General features: G+C 38.2%; 3 protein-coding genes across 4 annotated transcripts in view; all 3 read right to left on the bottom strand.

Annotated features, from left to right (window-relative positions):
* iars1 (isoleucyl-tRNA synthetase 1) overlaps positions 1-17,258 on the bottom strand; it is a 42,521-nt gene extending 25,263 nt beyond the window's left edge. Inside the window, exons 1-13 of one of the 2 annotated variants that reach the window (XM_044023886.1) lie at positions 17,197-17,258; positions 15,827-15,954; positions 15,056-15,212; positions 14,826-14,945; positions 14,361-14,443; positions 13,757-13,874; positions 13,314-13,461; positions 9,512-9,599; positions 9,138-9,198; positions 8,805-8,900; positions 6,716-6,838; positions 2,647-2,738; positions 1,371-1,469 (exon numbers count right to left, since the gene is read on the bottom strand). In XM_044023886.1, the coding sequence (XP_043879821.1) occupies positions 1,371-1,469; positions 2,647-2,738; positions 6,716-6,838; positions 8,805-8,900; positions 9,138-9,198; positions 9,512-9,599; positions 13,314-13,461; positions 13,757-13,874; positions 14,361-14,443; positions 14,826-14,945; positions 15,056-15,212; positions 15,827-15,945 (1,304 nt within the window). In that variant the 5' untranslated portion in view covers positions 15,946-15,954; positions 17,197-17,258. The remainder of the gene's footprint in view (positions 1-1,370; positions 1,470-2,646; positions 2,739-6,715; positions 6,839-8,804; positions 8,901-9,137; positions 9,199-9,511; positions 9,600-13,313; positions 13,462-13,756; positions 13,875-14,360; positions 14,444-14,825; positions 14,946-15,055; positions 15,213-15,826; positions 15,955-17,196) is intronic. The other variant, XM_044023887.1, reaches the window with a different exon arrangement.
* Positions 3,899-6,704, bottom strand: LOC122768131 (desmin-like). Its single transcript, XM_044023888.1, has 2 exons — positions 4,552-6,704; positions 3,899-4,519 (listed from the first exon to the last, which is right to left on the bottom strand). Exon 1 carries the CDS (start codon positions 5,931-5,933, stop codon positions 4,794-4,796), a length of 1,140 nt encoding a protein of 379 aa, XP_043879823.1. The 5' UTR covers positions 5,934-6,704; the 3' UTR covers positions 3,899-4,519; positions 4,552-4,793.
* Positions 17,259-18,470: 1,212 nt separating the features above from the next.
* Positions 18,471-21,360, bottom strand: rpl29 (ribosomal protein L29). The gene is made up of 4 exons (XM_044022986.1): positions 21,278-21,360; positions 20,775-20,827; positions 19,406-19,470; positions 18,471-18,634 (listed from the first exon to the last, which is right to left on the bottom strand). Exons 2-4 carry the CDS (start codon positions 20,809-20,811, stop codon positions 18,521-18,523), a joined length of 216 nt encoding a protein of 71 aa, XP_043878921.1. The 5' UTR covers positions 20,812-20,827; positions 21,278-21,360; the 3' UTR covers positions 18,471-18,520.
* Positions 21,361-24,188: the final 2,828 nt, after the last annotated feature.

Genomic DNA, 24,188 nt, shown 5'->3' on the forward strand with positions numbered 1-24,188 from the left:
TACAAAGGTAGTGAATTCTGCAAGGATTTCACCTTTACAACAATGCTGGTGAATAAACAACTCTAACCAACAAATTATTTCCCTGGGACTGGAATACGAGAGTGGTTTTTAATCAAAAAGACAAAAATGAATAAATATTAGAAAGACTACAGGATGAAAACGTGTGTATAAATGTCATTTTTTAAGCAAAACACAAGTGTGACTAAGTTTTTCTAATCAAAGCAGACAAGGCTACATCTATACTACTCCCTTTTTCATTGAAAAAAAAATCACCAATTCTGCTCTGGATATTCTCGTCATTTACACTATTCTGAGGAGACTGAGAACCTTAGATCAATGATACAGTTAGCCAGGTTTATTTCCTGACTGGCTTAACAGCCACAACTCAACTATCAGCTCTCAATCAAACGCTCCATTAAATAATTGCAGTTTCACCTTGTTATCAAATTCTTCAACTTTTCACCTTTGTTGTTTCTCGTTAGTAATGCTCTCTGAAACTGGGCATCAAACGTCCTGTTTACATCTGCATGCACTTGCCAAGATTTTCTGAATGTGTCATTTCATATCTTTGGTGTCGAAATCAAATTGAATACACTGTTGCCCTAAACAACAGTCTATTCCGACAGATTAGGTACCCCTTACTTAAGCTGAATGTTTTAATGTGCAGTTAAATTGTACACAAACTCCTTCAACATGACTATACATGAATGATTAATAATAAAGCTGAACATAATGTAAAAGGTAGTTAATAGTGTATTGTACTGCATTATGTGAAACTACATGCTCTAAGACTGCTACCCTTTAGAGATGGAATTTAGCCTTTAAAGTAGTGCGTGCCTTTTTGTTGGATTCTATGCAAGAGTGTGCGTCTTCACCTTCCTAGCAGCTAGTCATTCATCTCAGGTTGACAGTACCATTACAAGAGGCAACTACTGTGGCTCAGAAAAGTGCACTGGGAGCACCAAGGGTAATACCACTTAGCAAAGCCATCATGCTGATGATTTCTTTTGCCCTCTTCTTCCACTACAATTAGCATCAGGCTAATGTTTCCTATAAAAGCCAGTACCGTGTGCATTACAATCATGCAGAGCTTAATAAAAAATTAAGAGTTCTTTGGAGCAACCTTTATTTTAAATCCAATATCTTCCCATTTAAAATGATTATATCCAGTATTGAAGGCCCTGCAGAGACAGATCCATGACTGAGACAAAGAACTTGATATAGTGGTGCACACCGAGGTCTATAACTGCACTGGGAATGTGACTTGTATCTGTATTCACTTGACGTATTTCACGGCACTTGCTCAGAAAGTAGCTCATGCATCCACATAGGCTATCATATATTATTGTCATCATCAGGAAATAGGTTACCAGTAGCATTGTCCATTGTTTTCCAGCAGTTTGTCCACCATGTGCTCCACTCGGACAAACCAGCTTGGGACAGCTTTGTAGATCAGGGGTGTGTCGGACCTGGAAGTATTTAAAACACATTTAATGAAATGTAAAGATGTAACAAATTGAAAAAAAGAAGAAAATCTGCTAACTGCATTTGTAACTAAATTTAAATAACTTAACTATTAATTTTTGGAAATTACAGAAAATGCACCATCTATCACTTAGATTTTATACCAAATTTTCCCTCTAATCTACACAGTGTGTTTTTAAAGCTCCAAGAAAAACAATTTTGTTAACCTGCCTCCTTCATGGTTCATGGCACAGGTTCTACCTGCAGCTTTAATAATCTCATTTGACATGTCTGTGCTTGTGTCTCTGGGAGGGAGGCATTTATACTGTATGTTACAGAGATGTTGCAGTAACAAAATCCCGGTACTGATGCCAATGTGAACACTACCCTACCCTCAACATGAAGGGTTTTCTTAAGGCAATTTTGCTAGATCTCTGGGGATAGGGATATTTCTGTTAAATTTAAGTAAACACCCACATATTCCAAATTATGAACTTCTTTTTTGTGTTACACTCAATGAATTTTCAGCAATTTGATCATAATTTGCAGCATAAGAGAAAGTGAAAAGTGAAATGAAGAGGTCTTAATCATGTCTGAATGCACTGGGGTCTTGTAGTGGCTCAGAGAGCAAATCTCTGCATATTTACTGAGGTTAATTAATACTTCTCAGGTCAGGCTGCAGCTGCTCCAAAAGAGAGTGGAAGAGTCTACTAAATATGAGCTTGCGAGAATAGGTGTGCACGTCCTTGAGAGTTGTATTTTGATAATGTGGTACCTTCAAACAAACCAAAATAATAATATTAACATAGAAGTTAACAATAAAAAGCAGACCTTGTTTGACCAGATTTGCAATGACCATGTAGGCCAGATGCCAACATAACAGTGACGCTACAATTAAAATCTCAGGGAGGACATTTCCATTGAGGACCTCTGGGTCTGTTCATGTGCCATCATGTTATCGAAGACACCTTTATAACTGAATCTGTAAGACCCAGCTCAAATAAAAAAGAGCAGGAGAAAACTTTTGAGCAAAGAAAGAAACGTTTGTTTTTTTGTAGGGCAGATTTAACCAGAACATTTAACCAGAAAGATTCCTTATTACCTAGAATAAAGGGGCTATAGTTAAAATTAGACACAGGTAAAATTAACTGTATTAACTGTATAATAATGTATTTATCTCACCTCCAGCAGAAGGGGTAACTATGTTTGAAACTGCTGGCATTGACAAGGCGGCCCTTCTCCTTCAGCCATTTGATGATGTTCTTGTCAGCATCCTATACAAACAAAGAAACAAACCACAAGATGCTTATACTGCATTTAAAGTGATGATGAAATATCTTTGACTGTGTTTGAATGTTAAAACACAAGAGCACACACACACTTTAGTAGTGAACATCGCTGTTCTTCTCCAGTGTTGTACAGAATAAAAATCCATCTCCACATGTTTACCAAGCATTAAAAGAAGCATTTTGATCTCAGTTTAACAACATACAGTACACTGTCCTGCCTTCTCTTTCTCTCCCTCTTTCCCCATCAACAGTACTTCCAGCCTCAGAGCAGGAGTCTGCTCTTCTTTCTGTTCTTCTCTACTTCATTTCCTCATCTTTAGGAATTTTAAATAGAGTGGCAGATATTGTCTGTGTGTTTTTGCATGCTAACCATGCTAACTATGGCTCCAGTGTGTCATCAAGCCATAATTTAGATGTGTTTCAAAAGCATTTTAAAAACTCCTGAACAGAAGACTGCAGTTAAAGCACAGAATTTAGAAAGAATATTCCATAAAACCATTGAAAAGCTGTCTTAAAAAGTGAGTTTTCAAGGGAGCTTTAATGACAGCAACAGAACTTGAAGCCCTCATCTACTCAGGCTGGCTGCTCATCAGTCTCGGAGTCCTGGTTCAAAATGCTCTGCTAGATCTGGGAACAACCAGTAAAGTGGCACTTGAGCATCACAGGGCGTGGGAAGGTGTACATGGATCCTATTTTGCCATGTGGCCAAAATGAGGGTTACTTGATATGTCACTAAATTTCTCACACATCGTTATGAATATTGTTATGAGAATCTCTGCCATGAAGCATAATTTATCAGCAGAGTTACTGTTTCCAAAAAAGCGATTTTACTCCTATGTTTAATATTGTAACCTACCGCAGCTGAGGTTAAAAATGTATGTCACAATATAAATCAAATATACAGAAACTTAAAAACTTATCTATCGTGGCAGATTCTGCTTAAAACCTATATATCGTGGCAAAATCTTACTTAAATGACAATGGAAAAAAGAAAGAAAATACAAAGAAAATTGGAATTGACTTAATGTTTAAGACAGATAGAAAAATAGTCATCAAGAAAGAGACGTAGTAGAGACAAGTAAGAAAAAAGAAAACCTCAACAAAGAAAGTAACACAGCCAAAAAAGAAAAACCATCACTGCATTATTTTGAATGCACTCACTTCAATCTTTATTAAGTACCAGTTGATCAACATTAGTGTATATGGTCAATAGTTGCATGTTTTCAAAACATTTGGAATAAAAATGTTAAGTGTGAAGACCAGTCATAATAAGATGATGGCAATTAGTTCTGCTCCGTTTGGGCTGAGATATGACACATCGAGGCAGAATAATGCTATTTTATTGTGACGGTGGTGGGATTCAAACATTTTATTACGATGAGAAGCAGTAATGGCAAAAGGTGAACAACAGTGGCAAAGGGAGTTGATAGAGGTATGGGGGTGGGGGGTAGTGTAGGAGCAGGAGTAAAGAAAAGGAAAGGAACAAAGACAAACAGAAAGGGGGTACTCAATGTACTGAAATGGAAATGAAAATCATGTAAAGTAAAAAGGTCTGTAACACAAGCAAAGGCATATATTCTTAAGAATAATGTGGACACAGTGTGACATGTGGGGTTAAATTTAGGGCTAGGTAGTGAATCTCAACATAGTTCTGTTCAAATGGATGGTATGATTCATTAGCTTTTTTGTTCTATTGTCTTTACCTTCTTTTGTCTACCTCTTTTTCCTGATTTAAATCAACTTGGGAAAATCACAGACATAAATATTTCTTTGATTTTTACAAAGTAAAGATGTAAATTTTGGACTGCTGTGACCCTGTTGTTTAAGAAGAAAAGAACAGTATTAATACTGATCAGGTACCTGTTCTGAAACTTTGTGTCATATCCATAGTGGTGGGGGAAAATTCAGAATAATACCCAACCATTGCTGTTAGGAGGGCAAATGACAGGGAAGAGTCTTTAACTTGACTAGCTAGTCTCTTCACTCCACGACGCTGTGCTGCTGCTGCTTTAGACCTCCTGCTCCTCTCACCCAGGATATTTAGGCATCTTGTGCAATTCCAAGCCTGTTCTCTTCTCCTTCCAGCAGCTTCCTGTATGTGGCAATCTCTGCATCCAGCTTGAGCTTAATGTGCAGCAGTTCCTGATAGTCTTGGAGATATTTGGTCATCTCCAGTTTGGTTTCACAGAGCTGGGCTTCTAATTGAGCAATGACACCCTCTAGACCTCCCACCTTGTCAATGTGGGCAATCTCCATGTCCTCCAGCTGCTGCTCCAGGGCAGCGTTGCGTGCCCTCAGCCCATCAATCTGGTTCTGCAGGTCCGTCACCTGGTTATGGAAAGTAGAGATCTCATCTTTCATGGTCTTCATATGTTCTTCATGTTTGCCAGCATGCTCCTTGAGTGTGTCAAACTTGGTCTTGTACCACTTCTCAGCTTCCTGGACATTGCGGGCAGCAACAGCCTCAATCTCTGCACGCATGTTGCGCAGGTAGGCAGCCAGGTCAGGGCGATCACCATCAAGTCCGGCAGTAACCTTTGAGTCCTCAATTTGCTTCATGATGTCAGCCACCTCTTCATCATGCAGCTTCTTGAGAAACTCGATCTCAGCCACCAGTTGCTCAATGCGCTTCTCGAGCTCAGCCTTCTGCAGTGTTGCATTGTCAACATCTTGGCGAAACTCCCTCAGGATCATTTCTGCCTCCTCTTTAAGTGCCAGCTCCTCCTCCAGCTTTAGTCTCCACACTTCAACCTCCTCGTCAAGGTAGCCCCTTTCAATGTCAGCCGCTCCCTTCTCATTAGTCAGGGTCTCAATCAGCTCTCGCACCTCTTTGAACTTGAGCTCATACTCTTCACTGATGCCTGTGGGGCCTCCCTTGTAGCGGCTCTGAAGAGAAGCAAGCTCAGCTTGAAGAGCAGCGTTTCTCTGCTCTAGAGCTTGGACCTTCTCAATATATCCAGCAAACTTGACATTGAGTTCCTGCATTTCCTCTTTCTCATTGGCATGGTGCTGATGTATCTCTGTGCCCAACTCAACGGCAGTGCCGCCACGATAACCTGAACGTCCACGATTGTCATATGAGGATCCACGGCACCGGGAAGGCGACGGGCTCTGAACCCTCACTCTGCTGCCAGAGCTGCTAACTTGCAAGCTCTTCTGAGTGTAAGATCCGGCTCTCATGTTGGCCAAGTACTCTTTTGTTAAGTTAAGAGAGAAACAACTGCTGTATCAGCTTTCCGAAATGTAGCTCACGTCGCCTCTGATGCTCCCCGAGATCACTGCTGAGTTTTTATGCGGCAATTAGGAATGTCTCAGACAGCCTTGAAATTCACACTTGGTTTACACATATTTTAAAAGTGGATTATGACAAACTATCAGTGAACTGCGGCCACTAACTCTTTATTAGCTAATGCTGTACTGTTATTTGTCAGGCAGGCCGAGTCCACTCCCTTGCCTTTGTACTAGGATGTGAAATAGTGATCAGATAATGTATTGTTGCTATATTTCACTCTATCTATGGTGAGTGAAATTACGATGGTAATGAAATTGGGTGTGACAAGGGGTAGCTGGTACCCAGTGCACCAGTAAACAGCCATGTGCTTTGGAAGGAAGTTTTCCTTTACAATGTGGTGAAACTGCGCTGACTTGAATTCCCTGAACTCCACACCACCAAGTCATGCAGTTAATAAATCATTTCATATTATATTTGAAAAACCATGATGAATATCGTGTATGTTAATTTCACTTTCAAGCATAAAGAAAGGGCAGCTTAGAAAGAGTAAATGGAGGGGAAAAGGAGAGCAAGTACTTGAATGTGCTAAATTAAATGATGAATTAAACCAGCAATCAATGTTATTAAGGGATTCATCCAGTACATCATACCAGTGGCTCCTTACATGGGTGGAATGCCTGGAAATATCCACTAACCTAATATACATGTAAATGTCATTTGTGTCACTCACTTTGACATACTGTCCAGCAAAGTCAGTGACCTCCAATGTGAAGCAGCCTGAGGCATCCACAGGACAGATAGGAGCCTGGTCCCTCTGGATGATGTTGTATTCAGTGCAAACCCTGTGATCATCCTTAAGAGAAAACAATACAAAGTTTAGAGACAGTTCTGATCATGTGAGGTATGTTTCTCTAGAAAGGCACGTGCTGTAACATGCTGTAACATATTGAGTGTCTGTGTCTAATTTTGGTTCTAGTGACCCGGAACATTTTGGGATTATTTCATTAATTTCAGTTATAAATTTGTGACATTATATAGGCAAGATGAACAAGTACTCAACACCACTGAGAGTGACTCAATTAAAGATAGTTCATGACTTCATAGTGAATTCCCTCTTGCACTGGACACATTTTGCAATGTTAAACAAGCCTGACTGGTATGTGACAGCTATGCATGAAAGACCAGAGTACTGTTCAGCTGTAAATCTATGTGGTATTTAAACAACCTGTCAAGGTCAAAAAATGAATGGCTTGCAGTGAATTTCTTTAGAACAAATAAAATACATTGGTGTTACAGATGTTTTTTTTGTCAACGAGTAACATGAATGTGATCATTAAATAACAGGCATTGTAGTTAAATAAAGTGTCGGTGAAATGTTGATGTTGGTTTACTTTACACACTAAAAGGGAGTGGGCTGCAGTCACATAAAGATGGTGTTCAGGCTAAAACTGAGAGAAAGGCTGTCTATCCACAGCTGGCTGCAGCCACAGGGGCATTCACTTGCCCATGTCAAGGTACATCTAAACCATCAGCAATTGCCTGATACCACTGGTTTCGCTACTGTGCTCATACTGCACTGTATTATTTATTACAAATGTCATAAAATACTTATCAATAAGCATAGATGTGAATACGAAGTGAGTACAAAACATAGCACTCATTGGAGGTTTTAAACATAATATCTAGTCAGATAGGAGAAATGGTACAATTATTTTTAAAACGTAATACAAATTAATGTTTAAATGTGCCACCAAACTAATTTTGCCAAACAGAGTGGCAAAATGTGCACTCATTATTAGTCATCATGGAATAATGAGTATCCACCTGCTCTAGTTATCTTCTTTACAGCCTGGTTAAGTGCTACTGTAAACCCTCTTGTAAAAAGATAAAGTAATCAAATGTCAAATGTGTGTTTGTTAACAGGAGCTACATATGCAATGGCTACAGGTTTCTAAAGCATAGCAACAACAGAAAATTCAAGCAAATCAAGAAAACATGTTTACCAACATTGTAAAAATTCTGCAAATAAGCAAATGCTGCCACAAAACAGAAGCTAAACATGGTATCATGAAGTCAAAACTTCCACTGTGACAGAAGTGACTCAACACTTCTGGATGCAGGAGCAGGATGGCAGGGAAGCTATCCACACACTTATACTAGACAAAGGTGACCTTGTTTTCCCCAGAGTGACCTCAATACGGGTAACTGCAGGGCTGGAGAAACAAGCTTAGTGGCAGCACGGTTTCTCAAGCATCAAGAATTAGTAGTTCCCAGTATCTAATTATCCATTAGGCACAGAGAGTGTGAGCATGGCAATACATTGTATAGATCAATAGAATAGTAAATTATGTAAATATTGAAGAGGATTAATGTGAAGTGTGTACTCTTTTAGTCTTAACCTCACAATATTGTTTTGGTGTTTATAGGTCTTGAGCTTTTTAGGAAGTCCTGATTACTAAGCTAATACCCAAAACTCTGAGTATCTGAGAGAGAGCTTACAAAAACAAATATTTGTTGAAGAGTTTACATATGGAGGGGCATTATGTGCTAATCACTGCTTCTGTTAGGATTCCGTTCCATTATTGTGTGGATTCATCTTTTCAGTCAGATAAAAAGCAAAGAAAATACAACATATTTCTTGATTTATGACTGTGCTGTATTGTAAATGTCATATGTTTCCTTTGGTCTACCTTGAAAACTATGATAAGCTTTTTTCCCCCCATGACCTTTTATAAACAACCATCAGATTAATGCATTTATCAACAAGTAACATTCATTTCATACAAGTGTTTAAAAAACAAAACAAAAAAAACACTTACAGCTCCAAAGTAAGGTGCCTGATGGACCACTCCTGTGCCCTCCTCCTCCTTGACATAGTTATCCGTCACCACCTGGAATGCTCCTTTCTCCCCACACTGCAGTGGAACAAGTGCAAGGAGAATGAGTCGAGGATAGTGCAAAAAATTTGAATGGTCACAGATTGTGAGAGAAAGATTTAGGAAACATAAACTGTGTTGTCAATTTCTGGTCAGGTAATTAAAGTAAGACATACTGTAGGTATATAGGCTCCATCTGATTAACACGAAGAGAGGTTTATAAAACAAAAATAAAACTGTGCCCCAGAAACAAATAAGAACACAGACTCTACAAACCTCGGCAAAGTATTGGAAGAGAGGCACATATTTCTTCCCTTTTAGCACCTTACCAGGAAATCTATAAACACACAAAGCATATTGACAATCCTTATTTCAATATTAACTTTTCCACATTCTATGCAAAAAATAATAACAATATCACCAAACACATGGATTTTAAACGTGTATAACAGACCCTGTTCTGAGAAAATGGTACTAAATTGTTACACAGTGTTGTAGAGCATATTTTAATGACACCAATTATGGGCCAACTCTCCACTTAGAATATCACTTTTGTATCAAGTCTGCCATTAAGCCCAATTATTTAAATTTAAGATATCAATCAGTTTGCCATTCTACTTTTAAGTAGCTACAGGGTTTTATCTACTCACTTGTCCAACAGTGTGTACTCGCTCTCTGACTTAAACAGAGCTCCAAGCCTGGCCTCCATCATGATGTAGGTCTTGTCAGTGGTGTTATCTGCACGTTTGAGAGAAGAAAGGGTATTTTTGTCAAGTCTTAATATGGATTGAATTGAACCTGAAATAAAACATCTTATGACCAGCATACTGCTGAAAAGAAAATATAAAAATTGTATCCCTTTTTGAGGTAGGCTACAGCTTTCACACCTCACATTTCTTATATTTCAATACGAATGAAGATAGTGATGTTTCATGTGAAGTAAGTAGATTGTTTTCCACTATTTTTAAAGTGATTTGCACAGTGATTTATGTTTTTTGACTTTAATTTTTTTAAATTTAATGTATGATGAACAAATGTATACTGAAGAGGAATTCATCAGACACGGGTCAAACTCATAACTTACAGCATTTCTACATCCCATACTGCTATACCTGAATTTCTTCCTTTATAATAATACAACCAACCATAAAGTTAAGGTCAGGTAAGTCACACATCATGCACTACAACTACTCAGCTGAAACTGAGCTGAATAATTTCCATGCTGTTAAAAAGATGCCACCTCATGTAAGATAACTGTCAAACTGAATTCTGCTGAGAAACAGATCAAATTAAAGAGGTCAAAAACAGAAGAAACAACAGTTGTGATGAGGACAAAAACAAGTAGTCTCAGTCAATGAGAGAGGCAGAGAGACAGAGGCAGCTTCAGAAGAAGATGTTTTTCCCCTTCACTGTTTAACAAATGACTGCACAGCTAAGACATGCTGCTGCTGGCGGCCCTAAACTCAAAACAGTGACAAAGGCAGCAAAGGAAAGACAGAGAGGGGCACAAAAGACAAAGAGGGATAGATAGAGAGGGAGCGAGAGAGAGAGAGAGACTAAGCACAACAAAGGTGAATGTAGAAGCAAAAACACTTGGATAGATTTTGGAATTTGGATGAAGATGGGGAGAGAAAGGACAGGGAAAAAAAAGACTGAAATGATACAAAAAATTCATTGGTATTCCAAGACAGTCTTCCATGCAGCACAGGGCAGAATGTGGACTTGCAGTGACAAGCTGTGCTTCAACAGTGCCCCCTGTAGGATTGAAGAGGCTATGACAGCTTCTATGAATCTAGGGCATCCTTTCAAAAAACCACCAGTTTCTCTAATAGGGAACCAAAAACTACAGGGGGAGAATGGCTGAAAAACAAAACCTCTCTGGAGTATTTTCTTTTCATATTTGAACAAGGACATCAAGTTTTAAGTGACCTGATTTGAGGTTCATCCACATTTCTCTGGAGTGAACAGCACCCAACAGCACATGTAAAGAGGCCACAGACATCTTTCGTATCCCTGGCAGTTTATGTACTACATAAATGATGCACTCATGTAAAGATACAGCAGATACACAGCGGCTCCTCAGAGCTATTGTTTTGTATTAAAATAACCGCGACAAATGATGAATGAATGTCATTTGTCAAACTGGAAGTAAAGAGAATAACAGTGAAAATTAGATTTACGTGAGACAAGTTTAAGAAATTGGTTGACTTTAACTAGAGAAAGCACTTGGAATCTCCACAGATCTCCACCGAGGCTGCTCAGTTTCTAAATATGTCAATCTACTATTTTATATATAAAAGTTACAAATTGTAACATCCTAAATCCGGATCCAGGTCAACACTTGAATCTTATAAGTTCCTATTTGGGCCAAAACCAACATCCCCAGAAAACGTAATGAAAATACAACCTTTCATTTTTGATCTGATGCTGATCAGATCACAGACAAACAACCAAAACACAACCTTATTCGCAGAGGTAATCAATAGTTCAGTAAATGCAAGCGTCAAAGTGAGAAAAACATGTTTAGTCATTTTGTTTCCAAGGCCATGGTTTACTTAATCTGCCACTGATGTACAACTGACCTATTGTTATTAATGTAATTTACATGACATCTGTGCTATGGCAACTCAAATTGTCTGCTGAAAATAAAGCCCATTAGATAAAGATCTACTTTTAGCCACAATATTAGTAACATGTTATGTCTGTCCATAACTAATTGTTGTTTGTTATTTTGTATATTTGTCTGAAACAGGTCTCTCTTGAAAGCAAATTATTGAAGTAATCAGATAAAAGAAAGCCAAAACAAAGTCTTATGAACTATTGTATCACTTTACAATCTTTACAAAGTTATGTTCAAGACTGCATTTGTTAAGTAAAGATGAACTGGGAAAATAGTTTATTTTTATATTTCCAAGTATAAATATTTCAAAGAGGCATATTTTCTTCAATTTTATATTTGCTATTTTTTTGATTTTGCTTTAAAATTTTATTTGGCTGTGTTATATACCATATTCGTTCTTTTATTAAAATATCTGTCAGAGCAGGGTCTGAGTTTAATTTAAACCATAGTTTGTTTCCAAAGACATCAAATTCAGATGGTACCCTTAATATTTTGCCTCTTCCTCTCATCCTGCAAACTGTATATAAAAAAAACATGAGCACAGTTAATTTTATAGTTTTTTTTAAAGGTCTTATTTACATTTATCAGTTTGTGTTCATGTTTGTGAATTGGCATCCACTTAGAGGATAGATAATAATGATCCAAAATCCATTATATAGACAATGATGATGAAATAAGTATTGCTTGTATTTTATCAGCACAAATGGCTTAAAGCTAAAAGGTCCACCAAAATATGATAGAGAAATTCTTCCATCTGTGTACAGTTTCCCAAGAGACTGGTCCTTTGTTGTTGTTAAGACATTTGATCAAATAAAATCACCCGATACCGTGGTCAACAAGATTAAACCCACAAGGGTAAAAACAGGCAGAAGACTTTGGCCATAGGCTAGAACATTTAAGCAATACTGTTTTTAAAGCTACTGATCCTGGCAATTCAATTAATCCTCAACACAAACAATATTTTTCAGCAGTATGTGGCAGCAACAACTTGCTTTTTTCCCCCGTACAATGAGCTGAGGATGTATCTGTGACTGTGATTTATCAAGAACCTAAGCAAAACAAAACACCCCTATCCTGTTTGAACACAGTATACTGTGGCAACATGTATCTTTATGCATTAACTTTCAATGCATAATAATTTAATTTGTATAGCGCCAAATCACAACATACATTATCTCAAGGCACTGTATTGACTTCATGATCAATACAATCCCAGTTTGAGTTTCATAGTGTTAAAGTGTGCTCTAACGTGTCACAATGCTGTTGATATATGTAATGTTACTTGAGGATAGTTAGACTAGGCTAAATGTTAAAATATCTCGTTATCGTCCTGAATGTGTCTCTCTATGTCAACACAGCTGTAGCATGTAGTACATCAAAAACAACTAAACTGTTGATAATTTGCTTTAGATTGAAATGCATTTTGTGTGTTTCATTCACTTCTTGTGTTTACTCTCCGTGTCGAGCATAAAAGTATCTCAACCACTGCTGCTCCCTCTTTCTCTCTTCTCATTGAGCCATGGTAGTGTAAGGTTGCAGTTTATGCTTGTTAGAAAATAGTGTTTTGACAGATAATGAAATTGTGTTGAACGGAGGAGGTGGCACATAATTTATCACAGGTGGTGCCTCACAGTAAAACCTAAGGGGGAAAAAACAGTAAAGGCATCTGTAACTGTCTAAGGAGAGGATGGAGGAGCTATTGAACATGTCAATACATTGGGTCTTGTCTATTGATTACATGTAAATTAACTACAAAGAACAGTATCATGTAACAAGGTTGAATACTTTATACACTGAGTGTGCAGTTCAAATACTGAAGTCTTGTCTCTCACCTTTGACTTTGACATACAAGAACTCTGGGTTGACACAGAGAGCCAGGTTGCTTGGCAGTGTCCAGGGTGTGGTCGTCCATGCAATCAAAGCAATATCTTGATTCTCAACCAGCGGAAAATTAACGATCACAGAGGGATCCTGGACATCCTGCAAATAAAAATTTAACAGATATGGTCAATTTAGTTTTTTTGCTAGGATAGGATACATATACTGTACATTGAGCCACTTGGTTATTTTGACTTGTTTCTTCCTTTCTCCTCTATCTGATTAAGTTGCTGGATCACTGGATGCATAAAGGAAATGCAAGGATATATCATGCTGGATATTCTTTAACAGTTGTATTTAGAAAAATATTTATAAATTTTTACAGTGATTATCTATCTGCTCTCCTTGAAATTATCCTCTTCTTAGGATGATATACAATGATACAATTTCTGCCAACCTTGTAGTTCTGGTTGGACTCAAAGTTAGAGAGAGGGGTGCTGCAGGCAGTGGAGAAGGGCATCACTTTGACACCTCGGTACACCAGACCCTTGTCATACAGCTGTTTGAACACCCACCTGAATGGAGGAAAAGAAAATAAGAGAGTAAGATAACTGGACAGTTGAGGTTTTTGGACAGTGAAGTATTGCTTCCGCACTTGCTTGCACTTGCCACTATGACCAACACAGGGTGCCAGAGGCTTTTTGCATGAATAATAAAGCTGATTCTGATAAAGCTGATTCTGATTCTGAATGGGGTAAAGTCTACAATAAAGTATTTTGTCATGTGGATATAGCTCGCAGGCCACACGGTTGGTGTAGTGGTTAGGACTCTTGCCTTTGCAGCAAGAAGACCCATGTTTACCCATCTATAAGAGTGACCAATGGTTGTTTGTGTCTATATGCTCAAATATGGACTGGCAATCTGTGCAGGGTGTACCCCGCCTATCGCAATGACAATGGTGTGTCACTTTAAAGGCTGCCAACTCAAAAATTGTGAAACGGTATTATCTCCCCTAGTCCAGTTTATCCAATGCTACACAATATATAAAATGGCATGCATACCAGACAGTCTCCATGAACCATGGGTACAGAGTCTTGTAGTCATTTTTGAAGTCAATCCACCTGCCCATTCGTGTCACTGAAACCTGAGAACAAAAGGAATCAAAAAAGCAAAGATAAAACATTATCATATCAAGATCATATGTCCCAATCCTGCAGGGCAGATCATTAAACAGTTCACTATAATTTGCAAGACTTCATTAAAGATGGCCAAACTAATAGATGTTAAGGTAATGTTTTTTTTTTTATTATTATTATTATTTTACAATGGGGTAATATGAGTTCAAGAACAAAAGATGAATATTAGATAAGACAGAATTTCAGAATTTTTGTCTATTTTTGAAAGACAAGTTACAGTTATTAAACTATGGTTGAACGCAATTTGTCAAGCACATGGCAACAAAACTGGTCTCACAAGATTGGTTACAATGTTGCCTCACATTAACTAAACCCTCCCTGTACACTCACCTCCCACTCATTGGAGTATCTCATGACAATGTTTCTGCACTGCTTGTTGTACTCAGCGATGCCCATCTTGGCCACATCTTCAGGCCCTTTGATACCCAAGGTCTTATCAATCTCATACTCCTACAAAAACACACAAGACGTAAGACACATGAATAACCGCCAAAATTAAATCTGTAAATCATGGCAAAACTTTACAAAAAATGAGATTTCGAAGAAATTCAAACTCTTACCACAGGCAATCCATGGCAATCCCAGCCAAACCGTCGGTCAACATGGAAGCCACTCTGATGGGCAAAGCGGGTAACAATGTCCTTGATGGTGCCAGCAAGAATGTGACCATAGTGGGGTAGACCTGTGGCAAAGGGAGGGCCATCATAGAAGGTGTACCTGTTATGAAAAATAACAATGAAAATTTGTAAAAAGCAATCGACAGTATCTTGCTAAGATGTATATGGTTTATAATAATTGCTTGAAATACTTTGCTATGTAAGATTGCAGACAATATTAATCATATATAAAAGTATATTCATAGTTTCTTCATACAGACAGGCAGTACATATATTGCTTTGTCACCCTGAACAGTGAAAGAAAGACAATCATCTTGATGGTGTACATGCAAGTATGTGTAAATAACAGGACAACAGATTCTTGTTGATTAGATTGTCCATTGTGTCTAGAATGCATTTTCGTGAGCTGGGTGATTACTAACGCATGCAAGGATCAATTTCAAAAAGTATGCAATTGAGTTCATGAACAACTGGTTGGCCAGGAAAGGCAACCTCTGTACTTTAAAAAAAAAGCTGGAAAGGCATTTGCTGTCAACAATCATGAACCTCTGTGACATTCAAAATGATGCCATTTTAAAACAACTACTATAGATTACTTTTATAAATAAACAAGCCTTAAAGATAAAACTTATCGCAAGTCTTCTGCTTCAATAGCTGTGCAAGAAATTATATTCTGGTTTGTAAATTCATAATGTACAAAAACATTATATTTACCTGGGCCTGTTTTTGGACTGTTTGAGGCATTCCTGAAAACAGTCCTTGTCTTGCCAAAAGCGCAAGATCTTCTCCTCCTCAGAGGGAAAGTTGATGGTCTCCGGGACTGGCTCCACCATGGTGTCTGTCTAAACAAAGAGCAAGGAAATAACACACAAAGTAACTACAGTAAATAAGTGTGAAGCAGGAAATGGGAAATAAATCACTTTTACACACACACACAAACTACGCTGCAACATTCAAGAACTGAATGACATTTCCTGAAGCAAAGGCCATAGAAGGAATTAAATATAATTTGCTTTTTGTGGCTGCACATAATATGAATGCCTCAAAAAGTTTTATTCAATCTAGTCATGTGATCACAGATAGTGTCCTTCATTTGCCATCATCTTGCGCATTGACAGGAATTAATATTTTATCAGTCCACTTAGATTGTAGGTGCAAATGCACATTATCTGATTCATATCCGATTTTTCTTCTATGTATGAATGAGGCTTGAATTTGATCTGATGATATCTGAATCTATGTGCTTTTTCCCTGCTTACACCATCATGGGTCATATTGTTTTGTGCTACACATCCAAATTTGGTCACATGCACCATGGAGTGTAAATGCAGCCATAATGACAGGAGTCCATTGGTTCTTATTTTCAGAGTTTGATTAGGGCATTAATGGCAGCGGGTACAAAGCTTAGGCTGTACTTTCCATTTGTACATATACATTCATTGTTGTGTCTGAGGCCGACATAGAATAGAATATAGCTGTAAACTACTGCTGCTTGGATGTAGTGACAAATGCTTTGTTCATAGCAGGACCCCAATGTCCACTTTCATGCATACTGTAAATTGTAAGAGACATTCTAAACTGTGTATCTTGTGTTATTTTAACTTGTGATCCTTTCAGAAACAAGTAAAAAACAAATCAGTGTCATTTAAAGAAATCGGATATGTATGGCATGTGCCCACCCTTCACATCCTATTTTCATCTCATTAACAACCAACCTTGTAACCACTTGTCAGTAGTCAAGAGTGACAGCACAATATGCTGGAGCCAGTAACATTATCTTCAATTAAGTCAAACTCGATCAATCTAAATCTAAAAAAGCAAAAACTTTGCCCAAGCCACTTGGTTTAGTCTAATGAATCACTTTTCATTAAGTTCAAAGAGATGACGCCTCCTTGTTGTTAGCTAGCAGGCTAAACTAGCCGTTCAACGTTAGTTAAACTAGCTTGTTGCTAAATGACCTGTAAGCTACGTAAAGGAGTGTTTTAAAGATTTCGAAAATAGCACAAATAAGCAATGAACTGTGGCTTTTAACCTACGAGCCAAGAGTGAAGCCGTGACTATTCAGCGTGAGTGCGGATACTCACATGTTGTCTACCGCCACCCGCTGCCGAGAAAGACGTGAAATGATGCAAGCTTCAGTCAGAGCAAGAGCGGAAGTGACGACATCACGCAAACTTATTAGTTTGTTATAAAATAAATTAAAACAATAATAAAATACAATAATGAAAAACTGTTTTTAAAATGGGCATTAAACTAAGTGGGTGACTTCCTGGTTCTCTCTTTGATTTTTTTCTCCATTTAAACTACTTTATATACACGATTTAGTGGAAGTCGTGTTTTTATCCACATTCTTACTTCTAACCCTCATAACATTTAAAATTCAAGTTTTGTCAAGACAAAATCTGATTCCTTACAAATGGTGCTCACGTTAATAGAATAGCTGTTACATATGACGACTTTGCTTCTCCTTATGACGAGGATATGAAAATATGTCTTAGTAACAATCATATCTATTATGATTCCTTTTTTTTCTTCTAGATTTGGGTTGTATACAATTTGTACATCTGTACATCGTGTGTTTCTGTCGTTCTGTTCTCATTAAATTTATTCTTTACTTTTACTTTACATTTTGCTTGTGCAATTTAAATATTCAGGTACTGATACTCCTGTTCAGGGCAGTGTTCCCTGAGGACCAGAGTTGGGAAACACTGGCTTGGAAACCCATCTCATTCTCAGATTGATGGCTAGTCAACACAAAATTCCTGTTAACTTCTCTCCTGAAAAGACTGCTACTAACAAATATTTTTCATATTGTTACTTAATTAATCCATTAGTCGTTTAGTCCAAAACAGAAATCGATGTTACCAAAACCTCAATTTGCTTTATTATTGTCAACAAACTATTAAGTTTGTCAACTACTTCTTTGCAATATGGAGCAAAGTCAGAATATGCTTAAGATTAATTTATTAATCAATATGTGTAGCCCTACACCAGACAGAAATGTACAACCACAAGATATAAAACAAAATAGGAACAGCTTTGTTTTGGTAGCCATTCCAAAAGTCATTTTATTTCATGATTAACTATATTTCATTACTGCCATATTTATTTCTTCCAGTATTGGTTCAGTGGTTGTTATACCAGTCTTTAAACTGCTAACCAAAAGTAGACCTGAGTAAAATAGAATCTTGACCAACAGGGGCCATAGTGACAGTCAAGTAGTGCAATGATGTGTACCATTAGCAGTAGATGTACCACATAAATCAGATTTTTCCAAGCAAGGTAGATAACCAATACAAATCCTAAAAAGTGAGTTATATACAGTCAGCGATGGGAACAGAGACAAATGTACATCTGATGGTTTGTTAACAAAGCATAGCTTTATTGTGAAGATGGAAACATGGCGGCCTATTTCGGTGCTTGTGTGGCTGCCTTCTGTACGGCTGCCTTCCGTGCGGCCTTCAAGCCTTTCTTGTTGTGCTTCTTGGCAAAGCGCATGTTCCTCAGGAATTTAGGGTCCACCTGCAACAAATAGAATGTATTGATGAGTGAACAGTACATCTAAGCTGGAAGGTCACAGATGTGATTTAGCAAGACAAATAGGCTTGAATAAGACTTCTGGTTCACTACTAGAAAAAAAAACAACGTACGACTCAACAAATTTACCATATCACCTGATCAACAGAACATCCAACTATCATATGCTTTCCCCCACACTTTGAACCCTGTGGCCAGTACAACGGTGCGGCTAATTCATAGATTTTTACTGGCTAACGGCCACCAGGGGGCACTCTAGCAGTAAATGCAAAAGTGAGATAGGTGTGGGGAAAGATTATGCGATGAAGATGACAGTGGCTTTAGTGCGCAAGATGAAGATAGCGACCAATGACTTTTTCTGGTAGGCTTAAGTGTTTTCTTTTCTAACCAGGCGCGTTACTGTCGTGTTGATGCTGTGTTTTATTATCTAACCATCCAGGCATGTTGATGCCGTGTCGGTGCGGTTTTCTTTTCTAAACATGCAGGCATGTTCACCCTGTGTTGAAATTACGTTGCTTTAATAAAAACAATGAAAAACTTCCGTGGAGCTGCTAGGATCTGAATATTTTATGGACCCACCTTAACAGGTTTAATATGTGTTAATAATTTTAATATCAGCTTGTAAAAACTGCATATCATTGAGATCATATCACAAAACATGCTGTGGCATCAACTGTAAAAGATGGTCTTAAAATTCGAATGATTCCTATTAAACCTCTCATGTAACAGTCAAAACAGACTTAGAGCAATACATACCCCCTTCAATGACTCATAGCGATTAGTTCCGGGCTTCTTGATGCCATTCCTGTGGGCCTTACGAGCTGTGCAGACAAGAGAGGAAACCATTAAAATCTATACTAATAAAACCAAGCACAAATGATATTTACCTGGACACGAGGAGAATATGCATGCAAAATTAAAAGCAGAAACTAATTTGACCTTACTCTACCACTTCACCTTTTCTACTTCAAATGGCAACATTAACGAAAAAAAACTCTACGGGGTTGCAAAAAGAAAATCTGACTATTGCACAATTATACTACTGAAGTGACACTAGTAGGAGTAGGAATGCATCAGAATTGTCCATGCCATATTATCACAGGAATCGAACCCTTGTTCATAATGGGTTAATACTGTTCATTTGAGCTGTAGTAAAGCAAAGCGAGAACTACAGCAATAATCTTCCACTGCATACAGGGAGAATGATAAGTCAACCGCACATGACACCACCTCATATGCAGACCACTTGAGACAGAAACTGGTGCTGTGGCTCTTTGGCCCCTTTACACCAGGCAATAATAATGCATTTTCTTTGATCGTGCAATTGGATAGTGCCTGGCCACTTGCAAATACAGGTGTAAATACACCTGAGGACAAATATCCATTCTATCTGCCAAAACACTTTGGAGACACATTGTGACCTAATTGAACAGAAGTGTAAAAACAATGAATCCCTGATGTGTCTCCGCTCCACCCACAACTGTGTGAGCAGACATACGCTGGTGGCTCCAGACACAGCAAACGTGAAGGCGGCAACAAAAAAAATGTGCAGTCGTCTCTGCTTTCATCAGTATTCCCCTTGTCAAAGACAACATCTCCCCTGGTTTGTAGAGCAAAGAGTCCACACAACACTGCAACTTCACATGCAGCTAACATTGTTGATATGGCGTCACACATCATCCATACGGATGTGACACTGGATGTTGTCTGCTGGTGGAAATATTTGTAGAAAAGGGGAAGGTGACTTAAAGAGGGATGACCGTGATCAGATAGCAATCGAATCTTGATGTGGACACCACAGACGTATGTTAATACCAGGTGTAAAGGGGACCTTTAAGAGAACTAATGCGAGTGGGTGACCAGATTACTTTGAGTAATATCCGGCACCACTGCTGGCTACAGCTCAACTTACTTTACTATTTTTCTACCATGGCAACAACAATCCATTAAGCAAGCATACACTCATTTGGGGCACACTACAATGTTGAGTAACTAATATACAGCAGATTCCTTCCTATATCAAGGAATGAACTTCCTAATGAACCAGTGAGTGTTTCAACTGCACTATAAAACTATCACAGTAAAGATAATTAAAGTAAATAAAGGCCACTGCAGTTGTACTTACACTGGTTGTGAGTTGTGTGGTTCTTAGACTTCGCCATTTCGACTCAGATGTATCTGAGAACAGAGAGGAAAAAGAGCATTTCACGTTATTCTGAATGAAGTATCACTGGTGTTTGCATGTTAGCCAACATTAGCTTGCTCTTGCAATACGAGCAGGCGACTCAATAGGTTACAGACAACATACGCAAAGCTACTTTCAGCTCACAAAGTATTCTACATGAAGGTACACAGTCAGTGGACGACGTGTATGTACATTTTAGACTTTTGTGTCTGAGGTCCCCAAAGCCCGGTAGCAAGCTACTGTGAAGCAGCTGCTAAGCTACGTTAGCACCACTAAAATGACTTTTTATCTTTAAGTAAGGGTTAAATTAAAGCAAAACTGTGGTGGACTTGTAGTCATTAACCAGCTTCATCAAACTTGATGGCTATTTTTGTGCAAAGACGTAAAATACAAGAGGATTAATTAAGATTCTAAAACCCCACCAAACTGAGAAAAACACAAACCTGACACACGAACGGACGACAACCGGAAGAGAAAGAAAATTACGTCCGGGGAAAAAGAAGACGGCGAACGGATGTATTTAATGACACTGCCCCCTGTCTGATGTTTCTGAAATGACACGTAGAATAAGAGTCCATATAGGGCCACTCGATGGCGTTATCTGTTCGTGTAATAACGCAAGGAAAATGGGAAAAAAGAAGAGCCCAGCAGGGCCACAGTAATTACTCGAGGGCATTTGTGTTGGCTGCGTCAGATTTAACAAGGAATTTTTCGATTGTTCTAATTTAGAAATGAAAGTGTTTGCGTGTGAAATTACCTCTGAAAGGAGTCTGATCTGACTTTTATTTTCTCCTCCTTTTACTTTTCTATTTGTCTTAGCAGGTGGAAATAAAGTTGTTAAATGTAACTAAGAACTGTGTGGTGATCTTGTTGTTTATAGGTTAATATGCTATTATTTGCTATTATTGTACTGCTCCAGCACACAAGATCAAATTGCGCTGTCTGTGGCCCCTGATCTAAAATGACTTTGACATCCCTGATCTAGACATTTAAGTGATAAAATCCCTCCAAATTTAAATAAGTAATCAAACAAGCGGAATAAAATATCCTGTCTGATGCTAGTACGACACCAATCCAAACAATAACTCTATGAAATAGAACCACAATTCGATTTATTTCAATGATGAGGCTCCTCAATTTGAGGTTTATGTTTTAAAGGTTTACAAGCCAAAAGTCTGGAAGCTATGAAATCTATCTAAATCTATAAATGTCGTTATTTCTTCCATAATAAACAAATGGATCCAAATACAATGTGACTCCCAAACTATGATCTATTTGAGCAGCTTACCTTCAGCAATACTGAGTGTGGTTACAAGCTTAAACGGCTTTTCACAAATTGTTTTTTCTTTTTTTTTTTTCAAATATGACAAGCCATCGATTGCGACAGTGCTTGAATGTCTCATTTGGTTGGTTCATTGGGCTTTAATCCAGTTCAGAGCCCAAGAACATGTCCTCACTACCAAAGTGTCACTCCGGGACGATAAAGACTTGACATTTGAGTGAAGTGTGAGGTAGGGGTAATTATAAGTGGGCTGATTTCATTATGTGCTGAGAAGACAAATGTGCATCAGCAGTGGGCCACCTACAGTTACTGCAGCTGCTGATCCTCCACATTAACTCACTATCATGAAACGTGATAGGCGTAGCTGTCGGGTGTAGTCACTATTTAATGATACATAAAGTGCATTTATACATTTAATGTCTTAATTTAATATGTGCTGATATGTGCTAAATCATAAATAATAGATACACTCGAAGACATGGCAGGATAAAGGTCACATTTATAACAGAAAGTAAAAGTTAATACGAGGTAAAACAGAAACCTGATTTGAATGTTAAAATGTCATTGTCTTTTTACTTGTACGTTGCAATTCACAGATAATCTATTTGATGTTCACACTTTTTTATTCAAGAATTGGAGAATTGAAGAGAAATTTTCAGTTGGATAGATTTAAATTTCAGTTTGGCAACCTGTAAGTGATGTTTGGTGAAAATGGCTCGTACATATACAGTTCAAACTCACCAGCAGGCACATTTGGCAGTAATACAAGATAAACCTGTCCAAGATAAGGATTAAGTGGCATTCATGATGTCATGTAATGGATGGAATCCACTCTTTTCTGCCGAGACAAAAACAGTCTAAACTGCACCGTGAGATGATGGACATGATGGACAGATTGTGAAGCAACCAGCATTTATGGACAGATCTAAAGAGATCACAGTGTTGCTGGCCCTCCTCTGTGTTGTGATGAGTGGGAATGGATGCAGGTCCATGTGACTTAGCTTACTAAAGAAACTAAGGCACACTTTTTTTTCTCACTCCTGGTCTCCTCTCTCCATCCTTACCTCCCCCTTCTCCTTGTATTCTCAGCGGAGGTTGGGTGAATCCCTGCTCAAGCAGAAGAGATGCAATAGCATCCTATATTTAGACCATGTTTGATCATATGAGCCTCTCCACTCACACTCTACAGCACTTGGTTGTGCTCAGTCAATTACAGGATGCATGTGTTGTTATTACATAATTTCTCCTTCACTTGATCGACAAGACGGATTCACAGCGACTGTCACATCTGCCATGCATGAGAGTCTCTGCGGCGTGGGAGCATGAATTTAACCTGGTAAAATAAACATAACATACAAATATTTATTAATGAGGTGAGAGAATTCCTGTAATTGAAACACACAAGCTTACTCTGTCTGTCTGTCTGTCTGTCTGTATGTCTGTCTATCTATCACAATTTCAGTATTAGTTTCCAGTGTATGAACATCTTGTAATCTGATTTTCGGGATCCGAGTCTTTCATGATGCTGAATTTCTCCCCTGACATTGCGTTGCCCGTTTCATATCACATAAAAATGTAAATCACTGTTGCATCTTCATTTCCACTCGTGATCAGTTTGTTGTTATTGCCACCTTTAATTTCTCTAAGTTAAAAGGTTTAAAGGCCACTAAATATGATTTAACATGTTTTATTTTGACATTTGCCATGTCACACAGCACACAGAGATACAGGGACCAGAAGAGAGGACATCGTGTTACTGCTGCCACTGCACTAAACGGCTTCTTATTGTTGTTTTTTCTCCCCATTTCTCTCTCAGTATTACTTATGTGTGTGTGTGTGCTGCTGTGCTCTGATTAAAGCTGAGAGGCTGCATTAACAGGTTACCACAGATAATGTCATGCCAGTCCTTCCAACACACTTTAGTGTTTTAGAGACACTCTATTCCAAATCAGAAATGTCAAAGTCAATACATCTGCAGGGGACTTTTCACCTGGTATTCTGTATACCACACAAACCCCTCTCGTTCTTGTATTCCAGCTCAAGCATTAGTTCTTCCCTGGGTTTTTACCGCT

The sequence above is a fragment of the Solea senegalensis genome, linkage group LG4 (genome assembly GCF_019176455.1).
Source record: "Solea senegalensis isolate Sse05_10M linkage group LG4, IFAPA_SoseM_1, whole genome shotgun sequence".
NCBI classification, from domain to species: domain Eukaryota; kingdom Metazoa; phylum Chordata; class Actinopteri; order Pleuronectiformes; family Soleidae; genus Solea; species Solea senegalensis.